Below are 16371 nucleotides of genomic sequence, written 5' to 3'. Positions count from 1 at the left end.
GTCTTATTTATTTAGGAATCTAAAGGATGTTTTCTTTTGAAAAATTGCCTGATTCTCTGTTAAATCCGTCTATCTCACTCTAGACCAGGGGTGGCGAACACGCGGCTCTCGAGCCGCATGCGGCTCTTTGTGTCTCATCAAATTGTCTGGAGAATCAGTTCGGTATGGGGAAGCAGCAAGTTTGGGCATCCTAAACATTATGATATTTTTCATATTTTTATTGAGACAATAATAAATAGATCATTCTAGTATTTGTTTTTCCCCTCTTGAATGAGTGTGGGTCACAGAGACATGGAAGTAGCGGCGGAAAGCGACTTATGCAGCAGGACGGCGACCATACCGGGATGTAAATGAATCCAGACATGGAGACATGATTACTGATGCTTGTGTGCTTTTTAAAATAAATAAATCTGATCTCCAAGTATCTCTCCAGGGATCTGCTGTAAATCCAAGTATCACTAACATCTGTGTATATGAATGACTAATCACAAGAATAATTATTTTGTTCGCACAAATTAATTATTTAGAGGGAACAGAATATTAATTTGTGGGAACGAGATATTTTTTTATTTTATCCATGTCAGGACACGAGTTCAGTAGAATAGGCTCCGTGCACGTAACTAAGGAGTTCTACTTCCGCCGCCTTGAGTGTGAGGCCGACCATTTCCGGTTTGCGACTTCTATAGCAGCGACACGGCAGATTTTGATTGCGAAAGATGGCATATTTCACCCGTTGTCTACAAGGTCTCCTGAAAATCGACGTGAACGACATCTACAGGATTGTCGACCAGTGCGTGGTTACATGGGCAAAATATCGTGTCGAAAAAATATAGTGTCGAAAATACCGGAAGGGAAATGTGTCCCGTTGTAAACAAACCTTTGCTGTCACATATATTTATGCAGCAGCTCGGTAATAGTAATATACGAGGCGATCTTCCAAACGTGCTTTTATTAATGTTATGAATATTATGAAGTGCCTGTTCGCTCATCATTTTATATTTAATCCTTGTGGTCAGTGCTTTTATGTGGAAGAAGTACGGAGCTGGAAGAAAAACCCAGTGTTAGGAGAGGCTAACAACACGAGCTAACAACATTAGCCTTTTGATCATGGACACAAAATCCAGGACAAACCATGTGGGAAATGCTGCAATCTGCATCCTGGCTGCACGTAAATGTCTGGGAATAACTTCAGCCTTTATTTTGTCGGGGCACAACTAGAAACACAATTCCATGTGATTTTTTGAACAGTTTCTAAGGACTGAGCGGCATTTCTGCTCTGAAAAGCTCACACACACTGTGTGCTCTGCTCTGTCCTCGCGAGTCCGCCAGCCGCTAACCCAGAGCGGCGGTTCGGCTCGCAGTCCGAATTCCGAATAACAAAACGCACATGTAACAAAGCATCCTCCCCTCAAACACATTAATAAATCCAGCGGCTCTGTTCAGAGAGGTTCACTCGGTCCACTGGCACCGGAGCCCGAACGCAGAGTTCGGGTGCCGGGTCCAGACGTCAGCGGACACGCACCCCCCCGCATCTCCCTCGTGAGGGGTGAAAGAGAGGGGAAAGCCAGCGGGGCGAGAGTGGAGCGGCGCTTACATGGGGCGTCCGCAGAGCAGCTGGTCGGTCCCGTATGAGCTCCAAAGCTTTCTCTCAGCGAAACACCATCTATGCATGACGTAAACCAGATCAGTAGTGACACACGATCGGAATGACTGTTTACAGGAACAACGATCGGTATAACCCAGCTATCTCGATCGGAAAGAAATTTTGACCCGAACAAGTCTGACCGAGGCAAAGTATTCCAAACGGCGTGTTTACATGACGCATTTTCTTTCCGATTGCTGCAAATACGAAACACGACTCGTCTTGCTTGGGGTGAAGTCCTCCCGCCGTGTTCACCATCCATTCTATTATGTTCTAAGATTGACGTGGTGCCTTGAACACTTGTGCGTGCGGGCAGGAGGAGAACAGCATGAACACGTGGAGGGGGCGTGTCTGCAGCTGTGAAGGCGGACCAGAGTCTGTTATGGGGAGAAGCACCTGGCTGCAGTGTTTAAACAGGGGCGTGCCTCAACGTGGGCGGAGTTAAACGTGTTTTACTCCGCCCACTGTATGTGATTTTTCATCACAGTAAAGGTTGTCATTCCAAAATACAAAGTGTCTCATCTTTGTGAAGTTTCTTCAGTCATTAATGATCTGCTCTGTTTAGGAGAAGATCCTCTCAGTTCTCAGGTGCAGGTCGGTTGTGGATCCAGTTATAGATGGAATTGTTTTCTTGCAGACTCAAAATTCTCTTTTCACATCATCAATTAAAGTGAAGTGCTCCCTTCATGTTTGTGATGTTTACAATAAAGTTCTCATGTCTAAAGCATTTCAGAGTGAACATATGTCCTCAGGTTAATAAATTGGATTCTGTGTCTTTCAGACCTTCACGGGGCCATTTGTCTACTGTCTCCTGGCGGTTTTCAGCATGTCTACCCTTCAGTCAATTCTGGCCTTTATTGGCTACCTGCCCCACAATGAAGAGTGAGCATCGAAGAAAAATCTAAGAAGACCTGTACTACAGAGAACAAGCTGTTGGGCCTGTGGGGGTGCTTTGCCAGGACACACCTATTTAAGGACTTGAGCATTTATGCGGTTTTCTTACTTCCATGAGAAAATGAAATGCGAAGGCTGAGATCGACATATAATAAAATAACTAAAATAAGGCACCTTTAAAAATGAAAACAGTAAAAACAAAAACACCCAAAAACTTTCAAATCCATCACATTCAAATCCATCACATTCAAAGTAGAAATTCCAAAATAAAAGCTTAGATCCACAGAAAAGGTTGTTCTAAACTCATTCATTTTGATGGCAAGAGAAAAGTATGGAGAAGCTCCTGATCCAAAGCACACTCCATCATCAGTAAAACAGGGTGGAGGCAGTGTGATGGTCTGGGCATGCATGGCTGCTAGTGGCACTGGGACACTAGTGTTTATTGATGACGTGACACAGGACAGAAGCAGCCCAATGAATTCTGAGGTGTTCAGAGACAGACTGTCTGCACAGATCCAGGTGAATGCAGCCAAACTGATTGGACGGCGTTTCATAATCCAGATGGACAACGACCCAAAACATACAGCCAAAGCAACTCAGGAGTTTATTAAAGCAAAGAAGTGGAATATTCTTGAATGGCCAAGTCAGTCACCTGATCTTAACCCAATTGAGCAGCATTTCACTTGTTGAAGACTAAACTTCAGACAGAAAGGCCCACAAACAAACAGCAACTGTTTGCCGCTGCAGTAAAGGCCTGGCAGAGCATTCAGAAGGAGAAAACCAGCATCTGGTGATGTCCATGAGCTCAAGACTTCAGGCTGTCATTGCCAACAAAGGCTTTTCAACCAAATATTAGGAATGACCATTTGGTTTTCAGTTATTTAATTTGTCCAATTACCTATGAGGCCATGAAATGAAGGGATTGTGTTTAAAAATGCTTTAGTTTTTCACATTTTTATGCAATCTTTTTGTTCAACCCATGGAATAAAAGCTGAAAGTCTGCACTTCAATGGCATCTGAGTCGTTTTATTTAAAATTCACTGTGGTAATGTACAGAAACTAAATTAGAAAGAATGTCCAAATATTTATGGTCCTGACTGCACACTGCAATTTAAAAAGTCAGACCATAGGATTTCCTGAGTTCTTTTTTTACATTTCGTCTCTCATATTTCGAGTTTACCAATTACAGATATCTCTCATCTTTAAGTGGGACAACTTGCAGAAGTAGTGACTGACAAATACTTTTCTGCCCCTTGGTATGTACAGGATAATTACAAATGGACGTGCAAAACAATGTCAGCAGTGCAGGATGACTTTGCTCTGCATTTTCCTCTTTTTTTTATTTTTACTTTATTTTCTTTAGGGAGTTCAGACTGAATATGGAGGTCAGCTCAGATGCAGCACTGGTGCTCGGCTTTGAGCTGCTACTTGCCAGGATGGAATGTAGTCACCTGTTGGAGCTACTTGCCAAAGATCATCTGGGACCAAAGGTATGATTCCCTCCATTTTAGTGTTTGCCAAAACATTTCAGGTAACAAATCATTTACCCAAGTGTGAATGTGTGAGTGAATGTGTTTGTGACTGGGTGAATGGGTCTGTGACTGTAAAGCGCTTTGTCCTTGTAGGAAGAAAGGCGCTATACAAGTATACGCCATTTACCATTTACCATCATTTACCCAAACTGCATGTGACAGTTCTGATGTTCCACTGCAGGACTGGTCAGATGTTCTTCAAAGAAGAGCGCAGTCCACAAAACCTTTGGAAGGAGAAAAGGAGAACACAATGGAACAGAAGGAGGAGGAGAAAACCGTTGAGCGTGATAAAAACGAGGTACAAAGAGAAAACTGCTAAACAAAAAGGATGATGGTCTTGTTGGCTGAGGGTCACCCCTCACTTTATTTTAATAATGATGAGTGTCATAGCAGCGGTGGGACAGTGGACAGCGCTCTTGCCTCACAGCAAGAAGGCCCCGGGTTCAAGTCCCGGCTAGGGGACCTAAAACACATCAATGGGGGACCTTTCTGTGTGGACTTTGCATGTTCTCCCCTTGCATGTGTGTTTGTGGGTTTTCTGCAGGGACTCTTGCTTCCTCCCACCGTCATAGGTTAATTGGTTACTCTAAATTGTCCCAAGGTGTGAATGTGAGTGTGCATGGGTTTGTGGCCCTGCGACCTGTCCCTGCCTTCGCCCGCATGTGGCCAGGATAGGCTCCGGCAACCCCATGACCCTGAGAGGGCCGAAATGGATTAAGGGATGAATGAATCATAGCAGTATAAAAGGGAACCATAGATTTTTAAGGGAAGCTATGTGGTTTGGTCTGTGTAGGATCTGGAGGGTCTCTGGAGTGGAACATGTGGTTGAAATGTGTGTAGTGGACTTAGAGAGGGTGATGAAATTGTGTCTGTCTGGACATGTTGCAAGATTGGAGCTCTGGGAGTTTGCTCCTCGAGGTCTTTACTCCATGTGCAAAAACAGAAGAGTGTATGTGAGGGGGTCTCCTTCTATGCTGTCAGCTAATTAGGTTGTTTCTGGATGAACACTGAAAATCCATAAGACAAAGTTTGATGGATGATGTCTTATTAGTACAAACCTCCTTTTTGTTTAGACCTTAAGCTTTAAGTCAAATGATCTTTAGGTTAACTTGCACTCTAAAAAAAAAACGTGTTACATGTGTCTCCCTTGTTGGGAGCCTAAAACATTCCAAACAGAAACTTTCAGAACATAAAAGTAGGGCTGGGCAAGTTGGCCAAAAGAAATAAATAAGATCTTCAATTCTTTTCACACTGAATTAAATTTCAGATTTGGACGAGAGGGTCATGTCCCTCCGCCTCAGGCTGGGGGACAGGTATCTAACTGTGGTTTCGGCCTTTGGGCCGAGCAGCAGTTTGGAGGACCAGACCTTCTTGGTGTCTCTCGAAGGGGTACTGGTAAGTGCCCCAACGGGGTATTCCATTGTCTTCCTGAGGGACCTCAATGTCCACATGGGCAATGACAGTGGCACCTGGAGGGGCGTGATTGGTAGGAATGCCCCCCCACCCGATCTGAACCCGAGTGGTGTTTTGTTATTGGACTTCTGTGCTCGTCATAGTTTGTCCATATCGAACACCATGTTAGAAGACAAGGGTGTCCATCAATACACCTGGCATCAGGATACCCTGGGTATGAGGTCAATGATAAACATTGTAGTTGTTTCAGGCGACCTTCAGCCCTGTGTCTTGGACAGTCAGGTAAAGAGAGGGGCAGAGCTGTCCACCGATCACTACCTGATGGTGAGTTGGATTCGCTCGCGGGGAAGGAGGCCGGAAAGACTTGGAAGACCCAAACGTACTGTGATGGTCTGCTGGGAACGTCTGGCCGAGCTCTCCGTTGGGGAAGTCTTTAACTCCCACATCTGGGAGAACTTCAAACAGGTACAGAGGGAGGTTGGGGACTTTGAGTCCGAGTGGACTATGTTTTCCACTTCCATTGTTTCTGCTGCTTCTTGGAGCTGTGGTCGCAAGGTCTCTGGTGCCTGTGGCGGCGGTAACCCCCGAACCCGGTGGTGGACACCGGAAGTAAGGGATGCCGTCAAGCTGAAGAAAGAGTCCTACCAGGCTTGGCTGGCTTGCAAAAACTCGGTCCTGGGAGGAGTTTGGTGAAACCATTGAGGAACAGTATCGGTTGGCCTCAAAGAAATTCTGGCAAACCATCTGGCGCCTCAGGAGGGGTAAGCAGTTCTCCACAGGCACCGTTTTCAGTGCAGGTGGGGAGCTGTTGACTTCCACTGGGGACATTGTCGGGCGGTGGAAGGAATACTTCAAGGATCTCCTCAATCCCACTGACACGCCTTCTTTTGAGGAAGCAGAGAACGAGGACTTTGGGGTGAGGCTGTCTTTTACCCAAGCTGAAGTCACTGAGGTAGTCAACGAGCTCCTCAGTGGCAAGGCCCTGGGAGTGGATGAAGCCCTGAGTACCTCAAGTCTCTGGATGCTGTGGGAGTGTCTTGGCTGACACGTGTCTGCAGCATCGCGTGGCAGTCTGGAACTGTACCACTGGACTGGAAGACAAGGGTGGTGGTTCCCCTCTTTAAGAAGGGGGACCGGAGGGTGTGTTCCAACGACAGGAGAATTACACTCCTCAGCCTCCCTGGGAAAGTCTATGCCAGGGTACTGGAGAGGAGAGTCTGTCCGATAGTTGAACCTCAGATTCAGGGAACAACAGTGCGGTTTCCGTCCTGGTCGTGGAACGGTGGACCAGCTCTACACCCTCTCTAGGGGGCTGGAGGGATTTTGGGAGTTTGCTTATCCAGTCCATATGTGTTTTGTGGATTTGGAGAAGGAGTTCGACCGCATCCCCCGTGGTATCCTGTGGAGGGTGCTCTGGGAGTATGGTGTGCGGGGAGCCTTACTGAGGGCTGTCCGGTCTCTGTATGACCGGAGTAGGAGCTTGGTTTGCATAGCTGGCAGTAAGTCAGACCTGTTCCTGGTCCACGTTGGACTCCGGCAGGGCTGCCCTTTATCACCAGTTCTGTTCATAGTTTTTATGGACAGAATTTCTATAAACAGCCAGGGGCCAGAGGGGGTCTGGTTTGGGGACCACAGAGTTTCCTTTGTGCTTTTTGCAGATGATGTTGTCTTGTTGGCTTCATGAAAGAACGAGATCCAGAATACAAGCGGCTGAAATGAGCTGGGCGCTCCCTTAGAGATAGAGTGAGAAGCTCGGTCACCCGCGGAGAGTTCGGAGTAGAACCGCTTCTCCTCCACATCGAAAGGAGCCAGTTGAGGTGGCTCGGGCATCTAGTCCAGATGCCTCCTGGACGCCTCCCTGGAGAGGTGTTCCGGGCATGTCACACTGGGCGGAGGCCCCGGGGAAGAACCAGGACACGCTAGGGCCAGATTTACACTGCATGGTTCAAGTGACCCAATTCCGATTTTTTCCTCTCATGTGGCACAGATCGGATATACCGGTGAACGTGTAAGCAGGAAAAAACCGCATGGATTCCAATTTTCTCAGATCGGATTCAGGCCTCATTCATATGTGGAAATAAATCGGATATGAATCGGATACGTGCGTTTGCGTGTGCTATGTAAGCAGACAAATCTGATATTCCCCAGTAAATGCAAGTCGTACGTCAGCGACGTCAACTCAGGACACCACCAACTGAGATCACATGAGTTATTATAGGTGCTTTTGTGCGTTGATTTTGCTGTTGGAGGACAGCTGGAACCCCATCAGCGTGTTACCTTTCAGCCTCAGGCTTCAGACTGTAGTTGGAAACCGCTGTTATTCCCGGTGCGGTCCCGGTCAGGACGCAAACTGTAACTTATCAAGCGGGACACCGTTGCTCTGGAAGAGGCTAGAAGCCGTTTATTTCTTTGCTTGGATCAAACTGTTAGTACAGCACAACGTCTGCAAACACTCCCTCGTTCAAAACTCAGAGAGAGCACATAAGCCGGCCGAGCAGCCCTCCTTCTTCCTCTCCAGCGCATCCCCTCTCGTGCGCCTGCCTAATCCAGGAGCGCCCAAGGCAACGCCTCCTTCCGTCGCTGCGTTGCCTCCATGACAGCCACAGTCACACAAAAGAAACAACAAAAAGGGGAGGGGGGAGAAACAAACTTTGCTTGTTTCTTTCTCGCCATGCAAAACATTTGCCGTTTGGACCAACAAGCATCTTCTAAATGTGCTTTTATTACTGTAATGATTATTATTAAGGGCCTGCTCGCTCATAATTTTTTTAATCCGTGCGGTCAGTGCTCAGATCCGCGGAAGGCGGAAATGCTGCTACGTTACGTAGTCCTCAGAACGTCTATGTTTGATAGTTTCAGCATTGTATAGCCCTTGTGCTATGTTAGATGACCCAACCCTTTCATTGACGTGTTCTCCGTACCACGACAAAGGTGGATAAAGGTGGAAAGATTTCATGTAATCTATGGACACCAGTGAAGATCACAAATCATTGAAGAAAAAGGTTCAAAGCACTGTCTAGTGGGTCAGGACCGGGGGTCGGCAACCCGCGGCTCAGGAGCCGCATGCCTCTTTAGCGCTGCCCTAGTGGCTCCCTGGAGCATTTTCAAAAATGTGTGAAAATGTAAAACGTTGGGGGAGATACATATATTTTTTGTTTTAATATGGTTTCTGTAGGAGGAAAAACAACAGGGTTCAAACAAAAAGGTTCAGAGCACTGTCTAGTGGGTCTAGATGACCCAACTCCCAATGTTAAAGTGCCTAGGATAGCACAAGGGTTAATGTAATGCAAAAATCGGATACGGGTCACTTTAAAAAGATGATGTAAGCGGGCTGTCAAAAAAATCGGATATAGTCAGAAAATAGGATTTGGGCATCCAGACCTGCAGCGTAAATGCAGCCTATGTCTGTTGGCTGGCCTGGGAACGCCTCGGGGTCCCCCCAGAGGAGCTGGAGGAAGTGGCTAGGGCGAGGGAAGTCTGGGCATCTCTGCTCAGTCTGCTGCCCCCGCGACCCGGTTCCGGATAAGCGGAGGAAGTTGGATGGATGGAAATTTAAACAAATTTTCCACTTGTAATAAAGTGATTCTGATTCTGAATCAAATGACAGAATCTATTTAACAAAAATGTTTTTATTTTAACATTTCCTATGGTAGTTGATCTGATTTCAAAATGCAACTTAATACAAACTATAAAAATGCTTATGAATCAATATGGCAAGCCCAGCTTTCTTTGTAAACATTATAATACAGCAGTTTAGACAGCAGGCAATAAGACATAAAAAAGTCCTGCTTAAACACAAACTCGTTACAAAGTGAGCAAGTACATTCTTTCTGTTTTGTTTTCCACAAAAGTGCAATGTGGTCTGGGTCTGCTTCAGGTGTCAACAGGTAGTTTGCCTGCACAGTATGTATTTTAATAGCCTTTGATTGGTGAGGAGGTGGCACTGGCACAGTTATTTTTTACTTTTCCTTTCCAACAGCTGAGCAAATAGATGAGATCTGAATGCCACTTGTGTTAGACCTATTTTAGTGTTACAACATGGGGTTATGAATCTTCTGACACACAAGTTTTTTTTTTGTTGGACTGGATGGAAAAGAAGAGGAGAGAAGAAGACCAGGACTTCTAAAAATAACTCTTTATAGTACTGTGAAAACTGGACTTGATAACTTTTATTAAATTTTCTTTTAAAGAAAAGAAATACATAGTTATTAGAAATCATTGGATTATTCTGTACCCGCCCACAATGTGCGCTTGTGCCACAACTCACTGACAGTCAGGCTTCAATCTTAGACATGTGTATTATCACTGAACAGAGATGGTGTGACGTCACCCACAGCCTTACCCATCGCAAAATTAGGCCAAATCTGGACTGATTGACTAAGATTGTGTCTGAATTCCTTCCCTAACCACTACATAGTGCACTATGTAGTGCACTATGTAGTGCGTTTGCCATTTTTAATGCTGTCCCAATCTACAATTCCAAAATCAAGTGCCCTAGAAATTTCCCAGAGGTCTCTGCGAAAAACCAGTGTGCATTGATGCTCACTAGATCGGCGAATATAGACCACAATGCATTGCTTTGGAACAATTTTTGCCCAAGAAATGTATTAAAATGTATTTTTTTAATAAACCATCAACATTTTAATCTTCAGAAGACAGTGGACTCATAAAGTTGCAAAACGCTGATATTAATTAGATTTTAACTTTGTGAAATCGATGACATCATATCCGCCGTTTAAAAAAAAGAGGTGTGAGCATGGGGTCTGAATAGTTTTTCAAATTCCGGGCACTACATAGTGCCACACTATATCGTTTTTTTAGTAGTTAGGGCGGGAATTCGGACATAGCCTGAGTCGATCTGAGTCACCTTTTTAGGGAAACTACATTTGCCAATCATGAGTGAGCTTGTTGGTAGTCCACACCCCTCCTTTGACTGAAAGTGGCTTGGGAGAATCTGTCATTCAAATATTCGAGGTGGAGACAGTGGGCACCACATGCTTTTACTGAGGTCAGTTTATAACTTGAATAACTTGTGATAAAGAAGAAATCTCATGAAAAAAATGAGGATTAGCAGGAACATATTAAGAAAGGTATCAGATCAAGAATGGTTATTTTGACCAACAGAATGACTGGATAACAGCTGTTTCTTTCTCTATAGAAGTTTGTGGGATTTTGGCTTCTTGGAGCCAGCAGGTACTTCCTGTTTGGAATGCCAGAGGGGAAAGAAGTGCAACTTGTACTCTTGAGAACCCCCAGTTGCAAATAAAGTGGACCCTAAGACCTGTTGGAGCCTTTTCTAAAGAGAATGAACTAGAACAGTAGTCTGGTTTATTTTTCTTACACATTGTGTATCTTTTACAGGACAGAAGAAATTTATGTTCAATGTGTGTTTCAACAAATTATTCAAAAGTGAAAATAAACTAATGTTTATAGTTATGTTATTTGCAGTGGCGCCTCCAGAAATTTTTCATGGGGGTGGCCAGTGGGGGGCCACATTAAATCTTGGGGTGGCACACAAAAACCATGAGCTATATTTTTAAAATTCATTCTACCAAACGTAGTAAAACAACCTTTAGAAAACCAACAGAAAGATAAATGCCTACTGATATTTTGTAGAACATGAACTTATTGTAGATACTACTAGTATAATAACTAATAGATACTAGTAGATACCATTAGTAGATACTACTACTGATATATATTTATTTATTTTTTTGTTTATATTTAATGCTTTGGTGTGTCTCTTGACTGAGAGATATCTATAATAAACAAAAAATGAAATCTGTTGTTCTGAAATAATAATAAAAATATCCTTCTAATTATTAATTATATCTGTTGACATTTCTATTCAGACTAATAATCATGAAACATTTTTATTATTAGGGTAACATAATTCTAACTTCACCAGTTGGTCCAGGAACAGGTGGAGCCCCTGCTTATGCTGAGTAGTGCCTTGCTTCTCAGACCAATGATGCTGACTGTCCCTCCTCTGATGCCGTCTCATCTTTGTCTTCCTCATTCTCTTCTGTCATTCATGCTGCTCTGTCTCATCTTCCTCCTCCTCACTACTCCTCTGTTGCTCCCCTACCATCTCTTTCACTCCTTCTGCTGCACTTTTATTCTTAAAATAAGAATATATGTTGAATTTCTCTTCATTCTCTGAAAATGGACAGACACAAGCATCAACTAATGACTATAGGTAACTCTGTGGAAACAAAAACACATCAAAATGTTGCGGTAACACAACAACCAGTGCTTAAATAGTGCCATGAAAATGAGTGGCTTGTGACAGGGACATCCTTTTTTTACTTACTAATATCCATCCACCGCCGCTGATGATGTGGCGTATTTGCACCAAGTATTTGCACACTGGGTTTACATGTTTTGCAGACCGCATGTTTTTTACACCTTTGCAGCTGTATTTATTTAATATTTATTTCTTTATTTAATAAGAATCTACTTTTTGATAATAATTTTTCATAATAATTTTAGTGATATTTTTAATTATTTAATATAAATGTCATTTGTGATGTCCTTTATTGATGTAATATTATATAGATTATTTCTGAATGTCGTGTTGCTGCCACAGATAAATGAAATTTCCCCATTGTGGGATTAATAAAGTCATCTATCTATCTATCTATCTATCTATCTATCTATCTATCTATCTATCTATCTATCTATCTATCTATCTATCTATCTATCTATCTATCTATCTATCTATCTATCTATCTATCTATCTATCTATCTATCTATCTATCTATCTATCTATCTATCTATCTATCTATCTATCTATCTATCTATCTATCTATCTATCTATCTATCTATCTATCTATCTATCTATCTATCTATCTATCTATCTATCTATCTATCTATCTATCTATCTATCTATCTATCTATACAGATCTAAAGTACAGTAAACAGATTGTTAAAGACCCACGGAAAATATTTAACAGGAAAAGAAACGTAGCATTTTGGGATGTGTGATTGTGTGAACGCGCGCACGCGTGTGTGTGCGTGCTGAAACCGGTGCTCGCGATGCAGGAAGAGAGGGGGGAGAGCGCGTGTGAGGGTGTGGAGCGCATACACGCGCGGTCAGTCGCCGTTTTGGACTTAAGGAAAAAGTAATAAAGAAAGTTTATCTTTAGTGACTGAGACTGGTTCTTTTGTCTGACCGGCCCGGAGGATCTGAGGGTTCGAACGCGGAAGTGAACCACGCGTCTTATTCATTCTGCGTCCAGCGGCTCCTCTGTAGATGTCTGCGCACTCAAAGAAAGCAGGGAGGGGAGGGGGTGTGGGCCGGTTTAGGTGATCAGAGCGATTTGCCGCTTGCTGGCTGTGCATTTGGGATGAAACGCACAACTGATGCTACCACAGCTTATAGTGGCTACTGGGGTGGCCACTGGGGTGGCCAGGTGTCGGAGAGGGGTGGCCGTGGCCACCCCTGGCCACCCCCTGGTGGCGCCACTGGTTATTTGTATGTATATTTAACATACTTTTGAGATAGTCTTTTGATCAGCACGAGCACAGTCAAAGAATGCAGTCACATACACCTTCAAGCGTCCGTCCGTATCATCAGGGTCTGTGCAAGAATAATCTCATCAATTGTTCTATCCAGAGTTGAGCTAAAGTTTTCTGCTGACCTGCTTCTTGAAACACGTAGTCATTGTTGTCCTTTGTCAGTTTAATCGTTGCAGGTCACAGAAGGAACGCCTGGAATCCCTTTTTCTGTGCGTCATCCCTCACCATGCAGCATGACTTACAGTGTTTGGCGGTGGTTTCGCTGTAATCGGCAGCAAATTTAATTTGGATTTTTGAAACTTCTGGTGCATTTTCCTGGATTCCTTGAGAATCGGATCTCTGTCCGTAGAGTGAAGTCACTTGACTATGAGCGGGCGTAGGGGGCGGGATTTGCCGCTGGCGTGGGGTTCTGTCTCTCGTCCAAGTTGGGGACATCTCATCAGCTCTGGACAGGTGTCGGAAAGGCAGGGAACCACTTGGGAAGAATTCCTCTCAGGGAATTCAGTGCATTTGCACCTTCTGCCCCTTTTTCAAATTAAACATAAGGAAGTTGACTCTTTGCGCAGGGTCCTCCATGCCTGTGAGCTTTGTCTCATATTTGTGCATTTGTTCCACACACTCACAGGCTGTATGTTCAGGCGTTGTTTCTACAGTATGTTTTCTTTGTCTATGGCCCCTTATTTCTTCTGTCCGGTTGATTAAAATTTGTGTCCATGCCATGAATGCGCTTCTCAAGTCTCAAGTGGTGAGTGTCCCAAATAAAACCAACTTAGCTGTGCTTGAAGATAATGCTACTGCTGTCCCTGCCACCAAGTTAACCAAGAACAGTCCTGATGAAATTTTCAAAGTAACAAGTTTGAATAAAACAGCGTTGCATACAAACATTCTCCAGATTAAATAATGTTTGACTCTAATAAATGCAGATTGGAATTTCTCATTACAGGCGTCTTATTTCTAAAGTCAACTTACAGTTTTGCCCTGGCTATATTTGTGTAAACAGATTTCTGCTTCTTCTTGACAGGCATCCAAGTTTTTGGAGAGCTGGCCTTTGAAACCTCAGCCCAAGTCTCAGCGCTGCTACCTCAGTGCAGATCAGTCGATAATGGAGATGCAGAGAATTTATCCTGACCTGGCCTTTAGGGGGCGCCCTTTGCGTCAAGAACAGCTTTGTAAGGGAGCACTTTGCAGTTCTGAGAGATCTGATGGAGATGCTGCTGTGGTCCACAGCCAAGAGGATGTAAGCGAGCCAGGCAAAGACCTGGACAGTAGTGACATCTGCACAGGTGGGACCACCCCTCCACCAGACCCAAATGGCAGCAGTTGCTGCAACGGGAATGAAGAAAGGGCAAATGAGGTGCTCAGCGGCCCTCAAGCCATCTCCCTGCACATCACCCTGAGAGCTGGGCAACGAACAAACACAGGCTCCATGTTGGCCAGGCCTCGCTTCTCTGCAGAGCTCCCTGGAGAGGTGCAGCAGCAGCCAGGTAAAGACTGTGTTCAGGCTCCGTTCATTCCCTTTGGAGATGCAGCCCCCACACTACCAGATATTTACTCCTGAAGGAGAAGAGATTTCTAAGAACCTAAGTATCATCAGAGTTTATACCTCTGTTGGCTGTTGAACGTGGGTTTACCTCAGAAGAACATCTTCTCTGAAGCAGCGTGATGTTTGCATTGAAACCTGGTCTCAACTGTTAATCGCCCCTCTCCCCATTAAAATAAAAGGGCTGAAGAGAACAAATGTCCGAATAAAATTGAGAACTTTTAGATACCATTTCTGAAACTACACAGTAATCCAAAAAGTTAGGAGCTTTGGTTTGGGGTTCCTAAAAACCGCAGGAATGACCATTTTAGCAAACTTGTCACCTAAAGGAGAATGAGGATCTCCTCCACCCCTTCAGACAGAGAGGTGGGATTAAAGAAAAGAAAAGAAAAGAAGTTTTTAATTGAAAATAGCCAAAGTGATTCCTATCTATAAGAGTGGAGACAAACACCAATTTACAAACTATAGACCTGTTTCTCTTCTTCCACAATTCTCAAAAATTTTAGAAAAAATATTCAATGATAAATTAGCTTTATTTATTGAAAAACATAACATTATAAATGAAAACCAATATGGTTTTAGAGAAAATAGATCAACCTCATTGGCTATCATTGATGCTGTGGAGGAAATCACAAATGCTCTGGACAAAAAGAAATATGCAGCTGGAATTTTCATTGACTTAAAAAAAGCATTTGACTCTCAATCATGAAATCCTAATTGACAAACTGAAAGGGTCTGGGATAAGAGGACTAGCGTTAACTTGGGTCAAAAGCTATTTAACGGGAAGAAAACAATTTGTCAAGATTGATGAATATACATCAGAAACCAAAGAGATAAGTTGTGGTGTCCCACAAGGATCAATTCTAGGCCCGCTGCTATTCAATATTTACATAAATGATATATTCAATGTTTTAAAGCTTATGAAACTCATATTATTTGCTGATGACACAAACATATTCTATTCTACAGACAAACATAGGGAACTTATCAAGGTGGTGAACACAGAGTTAAACAAAATACAATTATGGATGGATTACAACAAATTATCTTAGGACCTAGATAAAACCAAAGTGATGCTTTTTGGAAACTACAATGCAAATAAAGAGCTCTCAATTGAAATAAATAATGTCTTAATTGAAAGTGTTACAGAAATCAAATTCTTAGAGGTTTTTATCGATGAGAAACTAAATTGGAAGCCTCACATCAGACACATACAAACTAAAGTCTCCAAAAGTATTTCAATCATAAATAAATCTAAACATATATTAGGATACAACAGTAGATATTTGTTGTACTGCTCCTTAATATTACCATATTTCGCCTACTGTATAGAAATTTGGGGGAATAATTACAAGAGTTCACTACATCCTCTCTTTCTACTTCAAAAACGAGCCGTCAGAATTGTACATAAAGCCGGATATCTTGATCATACAAACAATCTATTTTATCAATCAAGACTTTTAAAACTGTATGACCTTGTAGATTTTTACACTGCGCAACTTTTATACAGAGCCAGCTACCATTCAACAGTGGCGGTTCTACACTAACTTACTCCCTGGGCGAGTAAACCCACCAGCCCCCCCCCCCCCCCCCACACACACACATACAAAATTTGACAACATCCTGTTGTGTTCCCTATCTTCTATTTAGCCATTTTACTCAAAAAATGCATGAATTTTCTAGACTCGTATTACAGGGGGGTCAAACTCAGTCACACAGGGGCCTAAGTTAAAAACACGCTTAAGGTTTTGGGCTGAAGAAGAGAAACATTTACTGAACACACTAAAGCTAAACTTTTAAACCTTTTAAACTGAACTTTTTGAACATAA

At 43.3% G+C, this 16371-nt stretch overlaps 1 protein-coding gene across 1 annotated transcript in view; it reads left to right on the top strand.

Annotated features, from left to right (window-relative positions):
• LOC105357917 (uncharacterized) overlaps nucleotides 1–16371 on the top strand; it is a 37476-nt gene that overhangs the window by 15907 nt on the left and 5198 nt on the right. Inside the window, exons 2-5 of the mRNA XM_023963547.2 lie at nucleotides 2424–2524; nucleotides 3900–4026; nucleotides 4250–4366; nucleotides 14024–14486. Coding sequence (XP_023819315.1) covers nucleotides 2424–2524; nucleotides 3900–4026; nucleotides 4250–4366; nucleotides 14024–14486 — 808 coding nt within the window. The remainder of the gene's footprint in view (nucleotides 1–2423; nucleotides 2525–3899; nucleotides 4027–4249; nucleotides 4367–14023; nucleotides 14487–16371) is intronic.

The sequence above is a fragment of the Oryzias latipes genome, chromosome 15 (genome assembly GCF_053564925.1).
Source record: "Oryzias latipes strain Hd-rR chromosome 15, Olatipes_Hd-rR_3.1".
Lineage (NCBI taxonomy): Eukaryota > Metazoa > Chordata > Actinopteri > Beloniformes > Adrianichthyidae > Oryzias > Oryzias latipes.
The sequence above is the reverse complement of the archived record's forward strand: the minus strand, read 5'-3'. Positions and strand labels throughout refer to the sequence as shown.